An 18627-nucleotide genomic window follows, 5' to 3' on the forward strand; every position below is an offset into this window, starting at 1 on the left:
CCAATTTTATAATTCACCTTCTCTAGAAATTTCAAAGCAGCTTTCAGAAATCGGGCAAACCACTATGGAAATGACATTCTTCTTGACCACTTCCTCCTATCTGGCTGGCAATGAGAATTTTTTTGTATAGGGCATCACTGACAATATAGGATTATAAATGTATGAAACTAGACTTTTGTTGAGGAAAAGATAGTCAGAGCTTCCGGGTGGATTTTAAAATAAATTGATTGTGTCTTGTCTTTAACCCAAAGGGATTCAGGCCCAGCTTCTACATATGCGCAGGATCTTCCATCCTTGCTCTTAGCTTCTGAGGTCCCACCTTTGCACCATCACCCCTCATGCTTCTCACAAAAAGGAATCCAGAAGGTGGTAGGGCTATGGAGCAGTCTCTGATAGAGCGTGAAGATCTGTAGACCAAAAGAAGGCATCTTTATATGAAAGTGGAGGGCACCGGCATTTTCTGTAGGGCTGTGGATCCTAACCCTTCTTCCTGAATAGCACACCCTGCTCATTGGTGATTGTCCCTTTTAGGGTTTTTTGTTTTTGTTTTAAGCAGCGTGAGAGGGAAAAGTTCTGAAGTCAACCACCCATTATTTTCTTTTCCCAAACACGGTTTTCGTTATAATTTGGCCTATGCCTTAAACTCGCGAAATTGCAGTCTTAGTTTCTGTAGCACAGATGGTACCTAGAGTTAGCTTCATGGCGGTGTCAAAAGATGAAGGGAGATCACTAGGGCATTAAGATCGATTTGTGCTATTGAAAGCGTAGAACTAGCTTTTCGAATGGCAAAGAATTTATGGAGCCGGCTAGGAAAATGAGTGGCCTAGACCTGAAAAAAATTATTAGGGACTCTATTGAGGGACCTCCTTGTTTAATGCATGTCGCTGGGAATGTGAATGGAGTCGAGGCTTCTGTGCTTGGCAGCATGGATTGTGCAGCATAGAAGACTGTGGGAAGAGATGATTACACTTGTGCGTGGAGATTAAAGGGATAAAATTTCTCACTTCTTACTGAAGTAGTCAAATGATCCCTAAATGCTTTATAAACAGAGGCAGCAACTCAAATGCAATGAACTAGTGGCTTTTATGATGACTACATTTTACTTGATCTTTGTGTCCCAGATCCCATGAGCCTATTGAGTATGTTGACCAATATAATGAAACGCTGTGCTTCTCGTTTTGTTTTAGCTATAGCAACACAAGCTAGTGTGGAGTTTCGCCGGAAAGGATCACAAATGTCTGCAGACGCTATGACATCCAATCCCATGTTTGATGCAGGCGAGTTTTCAGACAACTATGAATCGGGCAGAGCAGAGGCATGTGGAACACTTTGTAGGATATTTTGTAGCAAAAAGACTGGGGAGGATATACTGCCAGCCTACTTATCCCGGTAATTATTTAATCTTAATTATCTTCTCAGAAGCCCTGTTCAGGGGAACTGTTCCCGCAGTCTGTCAGCGCATGACATCTGCCAATTAGCTCCGCCCTTGACATCACACACTTGAGGCAGCTTGGCTCCTGGCATTTGTGCATACAGGAAGTACATCTGCAGGGCGAGAGTACTTGCCAAAGGCTCTCTCCTTGCAGAAGTTTGCATTGTACTTGCAGATGCCAGAAGACAAGGCTAGCAGGGATGTATGATGATGTGGGCAGAGCCAGTTGGCACGGCCCGCCTTGCTCATGGATTGAACACATGAGCAGTTCACCTAAGTAGGGCTCAAATGTGCTGCTGAGTATCTGTGTTAGATAAGAGGGGGTTCTACAACTTTAGAGGGATGCGGGTGGCGCTGTGGGTAAAACCTCAGTGCCTAGGACTTGCCAATCGTATGGTCGGCGGTTCGAATCCCCGCGGCGGGGTGAGCTCCCGTCGTTCGGTCCCAGCTCCTGCCCACCTAGCAGTTCGAAAGCACCTCTAAGTGCAAGTAGATAAATAGGTACCGCTTTCTAGCGGGAAGGTAAATGGCGTTTCCGTGTGCTGGCTCACCAGAGCAGCTTCGTCACGCTGGCCACATGACCCAGAAGTGTCTCCGGACAGCGCTGGCCCCCGGCCTCTTAAATGAGATGGGCGCGCAACCCCAGAGTCGGTCACGACTGGCCCGTACGGGCAGGGGTACCTTTACCTTTACAACTTTTGAAAGCTCCTTTGTGGCCAAATATTCAGGGTTGTATCAGTCCTAAGTAGGAGACCCATTGAAATTAATGAGTCTCCCCAGTTTAGAGTGAATAAATAAAACAAATCTGGCCAATCGTATGTTTGTAGGATAAGTTACTGTCCTTGCCATTTATAATCAGTCAAAGGGGCTGAATAGAAGAGGTTACTTCACAGGTTCCATTTTCCCCCCAAGGTGATAAAAATACAGTATTTCACCCACAATGCGCTTTTTTTTTTACCTATGGTAGAACTTTAATATGCTGAATGTATACTTGGAAACTTTTAATATAAGGGAAATGGAGCAAATGAAACACCTTGATCATTATGTTTCAACAGCTGTATTGGACAGTAGAAGAGAGTGGGTACAATGCGGCTCATCATGATAATTGCCTTTATCTTTATATGCATTTAAATACAGAAGCCCATGTTCATTTTTTTTATGTCACTTGGAGAGAATGTTCAACTAAAAGCAAGCAATGCATCCTTTATTTGAAACATTAAAATGTTGGGTACAGCTGTGTTATGGGTGACACTAGTAAGACAGAACTTCATATTGAGCTTTCTTCCTATTTTCCATGTAATTTTGAGCAAAATTCTGCGGCATCATATTGTGTATTTCCCCCCGTTCTGTATCGCATGGAATACTATGTTTGGGTAACTGTGTTTCAGAAAGAATATTGTAGAACTGGAAAAGGTGCAACCAAAATAATCAGAGGGCTGGAGCAACTCCCCTGTGAGGAAAGCTCAGAGTGTTTGGGCCTTTTCAATTTAGGAAATTTCTTCGATGTCTGAAGATTATTTACACTACTCCAAAATGTTAGAGAGATTCCCATTATACCCCTGAGAACTGAATGACATTTTGGTACAGAATAAGTAATCAAGATGTCTAAAGGACATTAATTGTGCTGTTCAGCCTGTGTCTTTGCTTAAACAGACAAGGTGACAGATATTGTTATATCCACCTGAAAATGCTTCTGTGCTTCTGACCCAGTCCCAATAGCATTGGATTACAAATGTTTTCTTTCTTACAACTCATTAAGCCTGTCTTTCTCTGCCAGATTTTACATGCTTTTAATTCAGGGTTTGCAGATAGCGGATTCCGTTTGCCATCCGGTGCTGGCTAGCGTTATTCTAAACTCTCCTGCATTATTCTGCTGTGACCTGAAAGGGATTGATGTCTTAGTTCCATACTTTATTTCAGCCATGGAAACTATATTACCTGACAGGTAATTATATATATATAATTTCATTTTTCTGTTTAGTCTTAGTAAGTGAGAGAGAGTGAGTGAGAGAGCCTGTCTATGTGGCCTTAAGAAATTGTCTAATGTCAGTTTGCTTTTATGTGTTCCCACTTTCTGCTTCACTGACCATGCTGTGAGCGTTCCTATTTTCAAGAAATAGACAGGTAGCCTTGGGAATCAGATTAGCTTTAAGCCATACATCTTGCCCGTGTAACAGTGCAAAGCTTTGAAACATATTCAGATTCTGAGGGAATGTTAACTGTTTTAATTCCAAGTTGGGGTTCTTGCTTTTTAGCTTTAGGCATAAGTATTGCAATCCCCTATGTTGCTTTCTGCTTATGAATTCTTACAATAAAGTGAACACACTGGGCTCTTAGGCAAAGCCAGCGCTACCAGGACATCAGAAAACCTTGATGCACACACTGACTGTTTATGACATGGATGAAATTTGCGCAGAAGCTGCTGTCCGTTAAAATAGGGTGGTTTTTGCTTTGAAATTGAATGTGTTGGTGGCGATTTTGTTTAAAAACTGTTTTTTGTCTTCAGGGAACTGTCAAAATTTAAAACATTCGTGAATCCTACAGAATTAAGAAGAGCCTCTATCAATATCTTACTCTCCTTGTTGCCACTTCCCCATCATTTTGGAACCATAAAATCAGAGGTAATGAATTAGTTTTTCAGTGACAATTTATATAGTTTTAACTTGGGCATAATGTATGCTTGTACTTTCAAATCAACAGTTAGGATGAATTACTTCTGCAATGATGTTGATTTTTTAAAAACTTCACTGCTGTTGTATAGAAAAAAAAAGAAAGAAATTCACAGAATGGGTAATTATTTGTGGTCTTAACATAAGAGTTCTTGCAGCAGTGAACATATGCTTACAAAGGAACATTTCAGGATTTGAAAAAGTGTATATTACACTGTTACAGTCATTTCTAGTAGAGAGCAGATATGACTGACAGTGACACTACAATAGGACTCAGGCTAAAATCTATGTTTGTTGGGCATAAATCAGGTTTGTTGAGTGAGAAAATTGTGTTATACGTCATTGATTTGCTGGTTTCATTTTGCTAGAGTTGAATCAAGTCCAATTTTGCAGCCTGTTTAAGGGCTCCATTTAGCATTCTTCCTGTGTCAAGTTTTTCGCTTCATTTCTTTTTTGGGTGGGGCATATATTAGAAAAATTAGATGGCACTAAAGTAGATATTTGTTAAATTTGTAAAGGGTCACTAAGAATACATGGTAGTACTGCTAGTGCTAATTCATGCATATTTATTACTTTTCAGGTTGTTCTGGAAGGAAAATTCAGCAACGATGAGAGCTCATCCTATGATAAACCAGTAACTTTCCTTTCCTTGAAACTGAGGCTTGTGAATATACTAATAGGAGCACTGCAGACAGAAACAGATCCCAACAACACACAGATGATACTAGGTTGGTGTTTCTACTTGATCTGTGGGATGTGCATTTGAAAATGTGCATGCCCTTGGTAGTTTATAGTTTACAGTAGCCTTACCTGAATGGTGTCACATTCCAGTGGCAGGAGGCAGAATTTACGAGCGCAGAGAGAAAAACCGCAGCCAACCAAAGCTTCCATGGAAACAGCAGAATGCATCATAGTGGGGCAAGCCATGGAACTGATTAAGAGGCAGATACAGTAACAAGTGGCCAGGAAGCGGAGAGGGGAATGGCCTGGATGTGGCTTCACTCCCTGAGAATAATCCAGACCAAGAGAGTGCCACAAATATTGGAGTTGGTACCAAACAGTGCTACACGATTAGCTCTTCTGGATCATGTTATTCCTGGGATCAGAAGAATATTCAAGGATTTTGCCCTTAACCTCCAAGGGGGTGCTCTTCATGTAAATGTTCTAGCCCTACAATAATTTAGCAAGTATTTTAGCAATGACTCCTGTCAGTGTAAGGACCATTGCTATGTGAAAAAGAAGAAAAAATCAAAAGACATGTGTAGAAGATATTGCATGTTCTGCAGCGGGGGCAGAACTCTCGGCACTTTTGGACAATGGCTTTGCAAACATATTACTGAGCCGAGGGAATAATTTGGCTTATGGTATGGTATTGGTAGGGACGCAGGTGGTGCTGTGGGTTAAACCACAGAGCCTAGGACTTGCTGATCAGAAGGTTGGTGGTTCGAATTCCCGCAACAGGGTGAGCTCCCGTTGCTTGGTCCCTGCTCCTGCCAACCTAACAGTTCGAAAGCACATTAAAATGCATGTAGATAAATAGGTATCGCTCTGGCGGGAAGGTAAACGGCGTTTCCGTGCGCTGCTCAGGTTCACCAGAAGCGGCTTAGTCATGCTGGCCACATGACCCGGAAACTGTACGCTGGCTCCCTCGGCCAATAAAGCGAGATGAGAGCCACAACCCCAGAGTCGTCCGCGACTGGACCTAATGGTCAGGGGTCTCTTTACCTTTACGTTATGGTATTGGTATGGTGGCCGGGGACAAGTTCTAGAACCAATAGCATTCTAGTTCAACCTTGTTTTACAAGGCTCACTTGTTTTGCCTTTAAAACTGAACGCCATATTTTTCTGAGAACTCTATAGTTTTAGCTCTCATTGATTACGTTCTTGTGTTAATGTATGCCATTCTCTGTCTCTTTTGTTTTATCTAGTTCTGTATTTCTGGGGAAATCTTCAAAGCTGCCTTTTGCGTTTGGCTTATAATGTTCATATAAATTATATCACTGGGTTAAATTCAAAGCATATAGATAGGTTTGCAACTTCTGCTGTAACATTCTGCATTATAATTTGCATTCTCCAGGTGCCATCCTTATATAGGCAGGAAGGCACCATCCATACACAAAAGGGAGGTATCAACAGGCTTATTGCAGCTGTTCACCCCTAAAAAACCCACAAACCCTTAAGGAGGAACTCCGAAACAGCTCAATGAAGATTGAACATGCTCAGAGCAAGCAGAAGTAAAATGTGGGGGTGGAATGGAGTATCTTAGAGGGCATGGGTGGATGACCGGAATACTAAACTGGTGCATCCCTTTCTGCAACATTTTGTTTGTATCATTAGATTTTTTTTTTCTTTCCTTATGCTCTAAATTTGTAGTAGCACATAAATGTATGATCTTTTCAGAACATTCCCTCTGGGCTTTCACTGCAGTGACTTATTTTTAATGCAATCTGAATAAGAATTATAGTGGAGTTTTTGCAGAACACTCTGGCCTTCATCTTAAAGGTAGTGAGACCTCAAAGGAATTGAAGGGGTGATGACTGCAATAAGTCATACTCCGCGGGTTTATTCTAACACTGGATTTCATCCAAAAGTGTCTCTTCATCAGCTAAGGTGGATTTTAAGTAATTGGAAAGGAAGTTTTATAGAAATTTAGTTGAATGCAAGTTTGTTTAGGGCCAGATTCAACTACTTGGTTCCATAAGTGGAAGCCAGCCCAAGGTCTCCCTCTCTCCTCCCCTGCAGCCCTCCCTCCCCCAAGCCTCTCCCAAATCCATTCTAGGAGGTTGGGAGAATAGAACTGATGGGACGACCTCCTTAGTGCTACATTTTATTCTACCCATAGACTTGTATTATGACATAAAATTTGGATTATGATTGTTAGCTATCCTAGATCAGTATCCAGTTAATGCATCCTGTTAGCGGATGGATTTCCACTTGTGCAATGGGACCTTCCCTCTTCCTCTCTTGCCTGCAGCCTGTAGGATTGGGGAAAACTGTAGAACAGTTTTAGCTAAGGTTGGCGAGGTGGGGGGGTTCCACTACACATGGAGAAATCCTTGTGCTGATTGACCATGACTTACTACTGCTTTGCATACAACCCCAAGTGTTAGGTATACCTATATTATTTTTAACCCACTTACAAAAATGTTAAGATGATAAAATGTGAAACAGTAGTAGTGTAGAAACAGCAAAATATAATTTGAAGGTGGGGGACCTGAGACCTTTTATTTTCCTAGCAGATTTCCACTGAGCTTCTCCTTGGAGTGGGATTCGTCAAACTTTGAAATTTCTTTCCAAGTTGTTATTTACTGTTTCCAAAAACAGGGAGCATATCCTTCCTTTTGCAGGGTGGGGATGGGTGTTACTTGATGGATTTTCACAAAAAGATGAGGTGGGTGTCCATCTGGCCAGTACTACTAAAATACCAATTTGCTAGATGAAACAGAATTTTACCAAAATTTGAGGTAATTCTCACAAAATTCAAAGCAGAGTGTTCACACGTATATCATTGCCCTTGGATATATTGGTATAAGGGGTGTGTTTTAAAAAAATTGTACATACTTTAAATATAAAATTCTATCATTTTAAACTCTACAGGTGCAATGCTGAACATCGTGCAAGATTCTGCACTCCTAGAAGCCATCGGCTGCCAGATGGAGACGGTAAGATGGGTTGTTTTCCTTGTTTTGGAAAAGGGTGCCAGATTCCTTGTTGGTGTTACATCAGGTTATCGCATAGCCAGAGCAGAAAGGATGCCTGACTCAGTTGTGGGAGGGTAATCTTCAGCCCTTCAACAGCCTGTTTTCTAACTTGACAGAATGGCGGCGAGAATACTGTCTTGAAGAGCCACAGTCGCACTAACAGCGGCATTAGCACAGCAAGTGGAGGAAGCACAGAGCCCACTACTCCTGACAGTGAGAGACCAGCGCAGGCTCTGTTAAGGGATTATGGTAAGGAATTGAACTTCTTAAACATTTGCATTCATGCCCTGGTATGCAGTTCCCATTTTTAAAATGATTTTTTTAAAAAAATGCTAAGGAGATTTCCATTTGAAATAATGTAGACAGCTTGTAGTCCTTAATAATATAAAAAGCAAGGGAAAGAGTGTAATAGGTGCTTTATTATGAACTAGCAAAATCATTATGATGGGTTAGTGAGGAAGGATTATGGGTAGCAGTGAGAATGCTTGGAGCATTCCAACTCTTTATTTAGTCAACCCACCAGTTCCCTTGCTGCAGCTTTTCTGTTCCTTCACCTCAATCCCAGGGACTGCCACCACTGCTTTCTCATTAGACTAAAAGCCTTCAAGATACTGCCTGATAACACAGGATGTAGTTTGGTTTCTCTGAGATGATGCCATTATCCGTGACCTCTTCTGCTCAGCTGCTCCTGTGTCGGAGCACTCTGACCCCATTGCAACTTCAGGGAAGATAAAACTGAATATATCATGTGGTGTCCCAGTTCTTCATTGTTGCTTCAGTTTCATGCACTTTTGTATGTTTCCATCTATCGAGGGCTGATTATGGAGTGTCGGCTAATTGTTGTATGCCATGTTCTAGCGCTCCAGTTTTGTGCCTGCTACAAATGTGTTAAAAAGCAGTGTCCTGCAATTAAAAATTTGCTACAGAAAGCGGGAGAGCAATACAGTATTTGTTTCATCTGCAGCAGTTTTATACGTCTTTCTTCAGCAGTTGAGTTTAACCTGAAATGTCTGTTGTGACAAGAAATGCTTCTGTTTCACATACTTAACCCAGTTTGCTGTGAGATGCTGCTGTTTTATGTGCCTGGGGTTCATAGTGACTACCCAGCTGTCTGGATTTATACATGTCTGGATTTGATAAACCAAAGTGCTCAGTCAAGTGAGGGTTTGAAGCAACCTTGGTGGGTGAAGGCAGGAGACTTCAGACAATCAACTTCCCAGAAAACACAATAGGAGCCTACATTCAAAGTTTAAAGGGAGGAAATTGGCAAACAGGCAGTTCTCCTTCCTCTACACGGAAAATTCCTCACTGTTTTTACTTGGCAGAAACCTCGCCTTAGGGATACCACCTGTCTCATCTACTTAAATATTTAAATGGCTCACTCGTGCCACTGCCTGTCCTTAACAGGCAGAAAACCTAGCACCCAGATAAAGTACCAGGTAGGTTATTGAAACACAGGCAGTTGAAGGTCCAGGTAGGCTCTTCAGAGAGTTTCCCACATTGTACCTTTCTTGAAGCAATGCAACATGTAAGCTGTTTTTGAACCCAGCTTGATTTTGAACCGGATGCTTTAATGAAGTGACATCGCCAGTCCATTAATTAAAACCCATACAGGCTGCTTGAAAGTGATTATTTGGCTTAGAAATGTGGAGATAGCCATGATTAATTGACCCAGTTTTGGACATTCAGCTAAATTGTTGTTGTTGTTTACTACTACCACTACCACTACCACTACTACTACTACTACTACTACTACGTGGCTTTTCACCCAAAGGTCTCCAAGCGACTCACAGCAAAGAAAAATATATAATGCATAATGCAATAGGCAAAAAGGAGGGGGAGAATCAAATAATACATGATTTACACATCACGAGCTAACGACATGTTAAATGGAAATGAATCCCAGCAGTGTTTTTAAAAAGCAGTGAAGCTTTAGGCAAGGGAAACTTCAGAGTAGAGAAACAGCAGGGTTCTTTCCTAGTCCTTTCCTTGCCCATAATTTATCTGTTGAGGAAGGCGGGCTTAGTAAAGCCATTTCATAGAACCAATTTGGAGCAGATAAACAGGATAAAGCTCACTCATTTCTGCTGTAGAGATCCCTCTCTCAGAATTGCTTGGCTTTGCATCAGAACCAGGTCTGTGGATATATAGTTAATGAATATTATTTGTATAGCCCCTTTTCTCTTCAGATCAGTTAATACAACCAAACAACATGAACATTCATTTTGGAATTCAGTTCCATTGTGATCCTTTTCTTGTGTGTTTTTTTGTATTTTTGAGCCTAAGCTTATTCTTCCAATAATTTTTTTGAATAAGTTAATTCTAACTATGCAGTTTAGGAAGATCAGTTGTCTAGAATTTTATTGTTCTATCCTGAGGGCAGAATTCACATGCTGTAGCACCACATATTGAATGGACAAAGATAAAGATAATGAATTTCCCTTTCTAAATTTTCATGTAACAAATTTCTGGCTGTAATTAATTGAAATGCTGTATAAAACTGTAACAAATTGGTTTCCACAAGAGATCTGATTTATCAACATTTATAAAGTGACATTTCCCAGCAGTATTTTACAGCATCAGATACTTTGTTTTCAAGTATGAAGTTCACTCTGACATGTTTAAGTGTCTCTCTTACCAAACAGCAGCGGCCTTAAAGTGCATCTGCAGCTGGCAAAACCTGCTGGATTAACATAGGAAAAACAATGTTTTGGAGACATCAGCCTGTGTGTTCCCAAAGATTTCTTTATTAATTTCTCAAAACCAAACGAAACCCACATACCTAAATCAGTAAATAGCTTCTTTAGTTAACATTCATAGTCTAAAGAAGTTACTTAATCTGTGTGGATTGTGAATGTTTTGCTTCCCAAATGGATGTGTTTTCTGTGTGTATTGTGGCTGCTTGAGCTTCTGCCCGATGGACTGCTTTGCTGACTGTTACTAATGCTTAGTTGTTTTCCCTCCCTGTGGTGTGTGGTATTGGGGTTTATATCCTAGCTCTTCATACAGATACAGCTGCCGGACTCCTGATTCGCAGCATTCACCTGGTAACACAAAGACTCAATGCACAGTGGCGGCAGGAAATGAGCATCTCATTAGCTGCACTAGAGCTTCTTTCTGGTTTGGCAAAGGTGAGCATCAGGCAGTCTGTTGGGCTATGGGATTTGGGCTCAGGTTTTCTGTCTCTCCCAGCCACAAGTTCTTACCTGATGATAATTGTAGAGAGTTTTGCCACCTCTTTAGTGAAAAGAACATCTGGCAGAGCTGGCAAAAATAATTTGTTCTGCGCTGAGGAGCGAACTCCTCCCACACAGTGGGTGATTTTCGTTTTTCCTCTTGGAAAAGAAATTGCCCTGGATAAATAATTCAAGGTGAAGAGTATGTTTACTGAAATAAAATAAATGGCTAAAAGACAGCAGGGTTTTTGTCAATCCAGCTAGCTAGAAAGGCACCAAATTTCAGCACTCCTATGTGTCTCTTCTTTCTATATCATCATTTAGCTTTTCAGTTGTGCTTTTACGGCTTCAGAGAGTATTGATTTACATTGTTTCTTAGTTTTGTTGTTATCAACTGCAAGCCTAATTTGAGAGGTTTCCAGCTGAACATCTGCCTTTGCTGCTTGCTTCAGGTGAAGGTTGGTGTTGATTCTTCTGACAGGAAGAGAGCAATTAGCTCTGTGTGCTGTTACATTGTGTACCAGTGCAGTCGTCCAGCTCCTCTCCACTCCAGAGATCTGCACTCCATGATCGTAGCAGCATTTCAGTGTCTGTGTGTCTGGCTCACGGAACATCCAGACATGCTTGATGAAAAGGCGAGTGAAATTGCACTGTTTATCTATCTATTAATGTGCAAACCACATTATTTTTCTCTAAACGTTAAAAAAAAGTCCAGAACAGCCGCTCCTCCTTTCACCGGGTATAATAATGTGTTCCCATGTTTTGTTTCTAGTACCAGACTAGAGGCTGTACAAAGTGTAAAATTCAAGTGGACTAGAGGATCAGATTTCGCCACCCAGCCCTGTTTTTCCCATCACTGTTCACTTGTAAAATACCAATTTTGACAACAACTCATCTACCTTAATTAGACAGTAAAGTTGCAGGGGAAGGTGGGCATAGAAATGGTTCTTGTGGGTCTGTCAAGCTATCTGTTCTTAAATATTTATTAGAGTTAACAGATCACCAAAAAGTCTGACACACACACATACCATGCTATATCCCAGAAGCCACAGACATTTGTATACCCCATTTGTATACCCCCAAATCCAGCTTTCGTACTTGTCAGTGGCTGCTACTGTGGCATAATGCAGTAGGCACTCTTTTGTTAGCAGAACAGTAGTGTAATAGGGTGCCAAATTGGGAGGCCTAGAGGGTCTAATTTTCTTTTTAAAATTTATATGCTGCCCTCCATCAGAAGACCATAGGGTGGTTTACAGTATAAAAACACAAAATACATGACCTAATAAACAAAGCAATACACCCCCTGCAAAAAAAAATGTGAGCACAAGTTCTCTGTTTGACACTTCTGGTGCACTCTGACCACTCTGATCTCTGCCCTCCCCCTCTTGGAGTTTGAGGCAACACTCCACAGACTTTCTGTTCCATCACTCTCTTCCCCAAATTCACCTACCAGGATGTGTCAAAGAAGGGCCACGGACCAGCTTACAAAGTCCAGGAACCACGAGTGAAATCCTTTAACAACACAAGGGCTGCATTCTTCCTATAAGCTAGTGTTGGATAGCATCTTGTAGATCAGGGGTAGACAACATGGTGTCTTCCAGATGTCATAGAAGAACACTAAATTCAGAATACATGAAAGCAGTGTAAAGTTCTTCCAGAGATTTTAGTCCTCATAAGTACAGTGAATTTGCCAGACAACTGAACATTATGGCTTTTCTCTATCCCCAGGACTGTTTAAAAGAAGTATTGGAGATTGTGGAACTGGGCATCTCAGGAAGTAAGTCCAGGAACAGTGAACAAGAATTCAAGAACAAAGGAGATAAGGAGCCCAATCCTGCTTCCATGAGGGTGAAGGATGCAGCTGAAGCCACTCTCACATGGTATGGAAAATAGTTCAGTCAGCTGGTGGTAGGAAATTGCTTAATGTAGAAGTGAGAGTCAGGAGTATTAGGAAATGATCTTTCGGAAAAGTGGTTTTCATTTATATAGGTTCTAGGAGTAGAAAATGTGTTTACGTTCTCTGTGTGTTAAATGTTGTTTTCTTTGCAGATGAGCAGGATTTTATCTGTTTCTGCAATCTTCTTTTGAATCTCATTTGTCTGTTTGTAGTTCTAGCTAACATTATACCATCAGTGTATCTGACGAGATGTCATAGCAATGTGTGAGTGTATTTTCATGTGATACGTATTTTGACTGAGCCATTTTCTTTGGTTTACAGCATCATGCAAATACTTGGAGCATTTCCTTCACCCAGTGGCCCTGCTTCACCTTGCAGCTTGGTGAATGAAATCACATTAATTAAATGCTCCCGTCTTCCTTCCATAAACAAATTCAGCTTCCGCTACTTCGTCTTGGACAACAGCGTCATCCTTGCAATGTTGGAGCAGCCTCTAGGGAATGAGCAAAGTGAGTCTCAGCTGACAAAAGGGTGATGGTAAAAATTTGTATGCCATGTTATCAAGTGTCTACCTGTTTCATTACACTGGTGTCCTGCTCTACAGAACATTGTGGAGTATTATGCAAAGTATTATGTGGAGTATTATGCAAAGGATGCAGGTGGTGCTGTGGGTTAAACCACAGAGCCTAGGTCTTGCCGATCAGAAGGTCGGCAGTTCGAATCCCTGCGACGGGGTGAGCTCCTGTTGCTCGGTCCCTGCTCCTGCCAACCTAGCAGTTCGAAAGCACATCAAGTGCAAGTAGATAAATAGGTACCGCTCTGGCGGGAAGGTAAACGGCGTTTCCGTGCGCTGCTCTGGTTCGCCACATGATCCAGAAGCTATACGCCGGCTCCCTTGGCCAATAAAGCGAGATGAGCGCCGCAACCCCAGAGTCAGTCACGACTGGACCTAATGGTCAGGGGTCCCTTTATCTTTACCTTTACCTTTATGCAAAGTATTAGGAAACTCTGGTACAGTAAAAATTCAGACAGCAAGAATGTTCACATAATCACTGGGTATACAATAATATTTTTTATAATCTATGCAAAATCCAGCTTTCCATTTTCTCCAGATATTTCTCCATTTTCAGTGTCCCACTTTCATAATACTATATAATGTTATCCTCCCCACACACCCCAAAAAGCCCTCTTTTAAAAAAATCCTCCCTGGATAGATTTCTCCATGTAGTGAAGTCTCTGGTATGGAGCTCAGCAGATCAATACCTGAATCTATAGTTGCCTTTTTATTTAAAATATTTATGCTTTGACTTTCTGAAAGCCAGAAACATATCATAAATAAAACTGCAACAGACTAATCAGTAGCAGTCAGCACAGAACGAATAACCAACAAAACACTTGAAATTCAATAACCTGCCGCGAAAGCTATTGGACAGCACAAATTAATAAATTTAACCCACCTCTGGAATAGAACAGATTTACCTTGTCACCTGAAAACTAATCTGGCAGAATAAAACAGCCCTCTCTGTCTGGAAAGCTTGTTCCAGTATTTCATATTCACACTTACCGTATTTTTCGCTCTATAGGACGCACTTTTTCCCCTTCAAAAATGAAGGGGAAATGTGTGTGCGTCCTATGGAGTGAAGAAGCCATAGCCCCGCGACCCTCTCCCGGCTGGAGAGGTGACACACGGCTATTGAGGCTCCTGCCATAGCTGCGTGTCACCTCTCCAGCCGGGAGAGCGCGCGCGGGGCTAAAGAAGCCGTAGCCCCGCGACCCTCTCCCAGCTGGAGAGGTGACGCGCAACTATGGCAGCAGCCTCTCCGCTGCGCGCCTTTCCACTTCTCCCCAACCTGCTCTTTGGGGCTGGTGGTGGGCTTCCCCCCGCCAGCACCAAGGAGCAGGTCGAAAGGAACCTGAAGCCTGGAGAGGAGAGGGGTCGGTGTGCACCGACCCCTCTCCAGGCTTCCAAGGTAGCCGCCTGAAGGCGACTGAACGCACCTTAAATGGCAACTTGTTTTAGAGGGGGGAAACAAAAGGGGGAAATTCTCCCCCTCTCTGCGCAACGCCTCCTGCCGCTTCGCTGAAGGGGCGCTGGGCAGAGAGGGGGAATTTTTTTTCTTGTTTCCCCCCCTCTAAAACAAGGTGCGTCCTATTGTCCAGTGCGTCCTATGGTGCGAAAAATACGGTATTTCAGTTGTAACTAAAGTCTAGATGCATACAGTTGGTGTGCTACTGAGACAATCTAAATGATGATCACAGCAAACACTGGAAAAACTCCCTCAAGTCAAGCTCTCTGTTGAATATTCTGTCTCAGTTTGTTGTGCAATTTGAATATGTTATGCAATAGAGTCTGAATTTTCCATGTTTTGCTAACTCGGGTTTTTATTTTGACCATCCTTGCACCAGGAGGTGGGCTATTCGTAATACTTTTGGAGCATCGAAAGCACTTTGCATACAGTGGCCTGGCTCACACATTGCACTAAGCCAAACAATGGCAGCACAGCAGCAGAACCAACCAGGAAGGAGCAAAGTGGTCACAATCTTCTCTTTGAGAGCCAGCATTCACACTAAGCTATTGTTTGGTTTAGCATGATTTGCAAGCCAGGACATTATCTAGGTAATCTTTTCAACAATCCCAGATACATCAGTGCCCAGACCGGTGGGTGTTGAGATTGAGGGAAAGTGGACTAAGGTCAACTGTCATGCATGAATTCTTACAAGATCTGAATTGGTTTGATAAAATGAGTCCACCCTTTTGGAGTTGTACTGTAGGCATTCAACCTAGTTAAACACAATTTTGGTCTGGCTTCTGTTACTTTGACTGAGTAACAGCTTCAGCTGAGCTCTTGTAGCTTGGCTTTGAACACCTGAAATGCTCAATGCAGTTTTTACTGCATCAGGTCATTTTTATTGACCACATTATTGGCCAGCTTAATCTCAACCCCTCCATCCTTTCTTTCACCTGGTCAACTAAGAGAAACTTCCCATGGTGTTTTCAGTTCCAAACTGGTGGCGAAAGAGCCTTCCAATTCTTCTCGCCGGCAATGGCACATTTCTACCCACAGGGGGCAGGATTATTATTCTTACAGATTTGTTTGTTCAGCTTGCATATCTGCAGGTAGTAGGGCTGACCATTTTTCTTTGCTTGCTTACACATATGCACAGTTTCATGTTTAATTTCTCACTTCTGTTATATTCGGATACTTTTTCATGCGTGTGTGTTTCCTTCTTCAGATGACTTTTTCCCTTCCGTCACAATTTTGATCCGTGGGATGTCCGGAAGACACGCCTGGGCCCAACAACTTTGCCTCTTGCCTAGAGGAGCCAAGGCAAATCAAAAGGTCTTTATCAAAGCCCATAGTGAAAACTATGCATAACGTTGCCTCCAAACTGCTGTGAGATATATGCAGAGAAAGTAGTAATGCTATAGTATCCTTGATGAGTTACTAGCTTTTCCACCCTGTTGCTTTTCACACCTCTGAGGTGCCTTCTAGAAGACTACAATATTATTCAGTCAAATGATCAGAGATGGGTACACATGGATTCATGTATATAAATGTACAGTATGCACATGCTGTGTGTTAAATGTCCCATTTAACTCAAACATAGATTCATCATATCTAATGGTAGAAATCTACCCTTTGCATGCCTAGCTGTAGCTGGAACCATGCAGTGGGGTTTCGTTTTTGTAACCTGTGTTGCTTAATTGGGAGCTCTGTGTGCCAAAAATATATCAGGCTGTGCAAAATATTGGCATTTAGTGTTTAAATATCTTCAGACATGGGTGTGACGTGTTAATACATACTCTTGTTTCCTAAAAAGATGGTAAAAGCAGTATTCTTTCTACATCTGTAGCTTTACGTATTTTTCTTCTTTGAATTTTGTATTCAGATTTGGGATACATTCTTAGTTAAGGTCCAGGCAGACTCTACCAAAGTCAGATCAGGATCTCTAATTTTGGTATGGAAGAAACCATTCTGGAAGCTACTATAAGTGTTGCTTTAGTTATAACCTAAAAGTACAGCTCAGTCAAACCACCCCCCTTGCCCCTTCTCCAAAACTCTTTACACCTGTTTCAGCAATAAACCATTGCTTCAGAAATATCATGCAATATTTGACGCATTAAGAAAATTATGACATTGTTCTGTTTCTTGAACAGATGTTTGTCCCAGAGCCTCGTCCTGCACCTAAGAATGATGTTGGACTCAAATACAGTGTGAAACACCGGCCATTTCCTGAGGAAGTAGACAAGATTCCTTTCGTGAAAGCAGACCTGAGCATTCCAGACTTGCATGAAATAGTTACAGAGGAAGTAAGAGACTTGCAATATTCTGATTTCTTACCCCCTGTGTGTTTCGCTCCACAAAACGTGTTAGTCATTACCTCTCAAGTAGAAAATATTTTTTCTCAGCGACTTTTACTGCTTTACCTGTACTCAACGTTGGTGTTGCTGGCCAAAAGGGTGGGAGCCTGGCACAAAGTGTGCCTTTCCATAGCCCCATACATCAAAATGCTCCCTGCATGCTCATCTTATAAACCCAAGTAAAGCATTTCTGGAGCAGATGCTTTTCATGAAACTGCTGCCAAAGTGAGCTAAAATGTCCTATTGTTCTTATCCCTGTGAAGGTGAAAAGTCAGCTTGTTGCTTCTGTTAACACTTCTTGCAGCTGTTCTTTGAAATTGGGCACTGATTTAGGAGTGTCACAGTGCACGTGCCGAACAGCAGGTGTATCCATCTATCTTAACCCAGCAGCTGAAGAACATCAGCGGTCACAATTTTATTAGAAAGCTGGGGGGAAATTACAGCAGCTTTTTCAGGCGCTCGTTGTCAGTGCTGTTTGGCTTGGCAAACAGGTAGTACCATTTGTCGTAGGCTGCTACTGCGCTCAGCAATTTTTGATGTCTAAAATGAGGGTGTTAAATATATGTTTCAGCTGGAGGAGCGGCATGAGAAGCTGAGAAACGGTATGGATCAGCAAGTTCTTTATGAGAAGTCTATAGATCAGCAGATGGAGGAAGACTGGAGAAAGAAGAATTTCCCTGACCCAGTCACAGAGTGTAAGCCGCCGCCTCCTGCACAGGAGTTCCAAACAGCACGCCTTTTCCTCTCTCACTTTGGATTTCTGTCGCTAGAAGCACTGAAGGTGACTGGAGGCTTCCCTTAATTGCTTCAAATACTGCCATTATTAGAGACTATTATTGTTTAATATTGGGTCCAACCACTTATAGCCTATATTAGACAGAGCTGTGCAGGAAAGCAGAACAAATTTGGGTACAAATAACAAAGATGTTTGTGGCATCCTAAATATTATAAAATTGTTGGTCTTCAGGGTGCCACAAGACTCTTTGTAAGATTTTCTTTTTCTTGCAACAGACTTAAAACAGCTACTCCTCTGGATATTTATCTAAATTACTTTCAGAAAGTGTTAACCATTGTGATGCCATCAGTCTATGTGGGTGTAAGGCTGGCTATTGTATCTACATGTTTTTTTTTAATTGGGTTTATATGTATGGGCGGAGGGGCTCTTTTTCTTCAGATTTTAAAATAAGGTCCTTGTTTCATTGTTGTATGTAGAAGAAATGTGTCTGTCGTTTTCATTACCTAGTACAATTTCTTTTTTGCATCTGCACACCTCTATGTGTTGCTATATAATAAAGCTGTAAGACTGTTGTCAAGTTGCAGTTAGTGTGGCTGCCAGTAGATGGCCACAGCAATTCCAGCATCATGACAGAACAGGTGGGAAATCAAGCA

General features: G+C 41.8%; 1 protein-coding gene across 4 annotated transcripts in view; it reads left to right on the plus strand.

Annotated features, from left to right (window-relative positions):
* RALGAPB (Ral GTPase activating protein non-catalytic subunit beta) overlaps positions 1 to 18627 on the plus strand; it is a 58668-nt gene that overhangs the window by 29149 nt on the left and 10892 nt on the right. For 2 of the 4 annotated variants that reach the window (XM_082228628.1, XM_082228630.1), the window contains 13 exons: positions 1188 to 1389; positions 3210 to 3377; positions 3939 to 4053; positions 4682 to 4829; positions 7699 to 7763; positions 7919 to 8051; positions 10812 to 10933; positions 11431 to 11613; positions 12707 to 12858; positions 13197 to 13384; positions 16110 to 16216; positions 17035 to 17187; positions 17810 to 18019. In XM_082228628.1, coding sequence (XP_082084754.1) covers positions 1188 to 1389; positions 3210 to 3377; positions 3939 to 4053; positions 4682 to 4829; positions 7699 to 7763; positions 7919 to 8051; positions 10812 to 10933; positions 11431 to 11613; positions 12707 to 12858; positions 13197 to 13384; positions 16110 to 16216; positions 17035 to 17187; positions 17810 to 18019 — 1946 coding nt within the window. Of the gene's footprint in view, positions 1 to 1187; positions 1390 to 3209; positions 3378 to 3938; positions 4054 to 4681; positions 4830 to 7698; positions 7764 to 7918; positions 8052 to 10799; positions 10934 to 11430; positions 11614 to 12706; positions 12859 to 13196; positions 13385 to 16109; positions 16217 to 17034; positions 17188 to 17809; positions 18020 to 18627 lie in introns of all 4 variants that reach the window. The other 2 variants (XM_082228627.1, XM_082228629.1) reach the window with 1 other exon arrangement.

This window comes from Podarcis vaucheri, assembly GCF_965113315.1.
Source record: "Podarcis vaucheri genome assembly, chromosome: 6".
NCBI lineage: Eukaryota > Metazoa > Chordata > Lepidosauria > Squamata > Lacertidae > Podarcis > Podarcis vaucheri.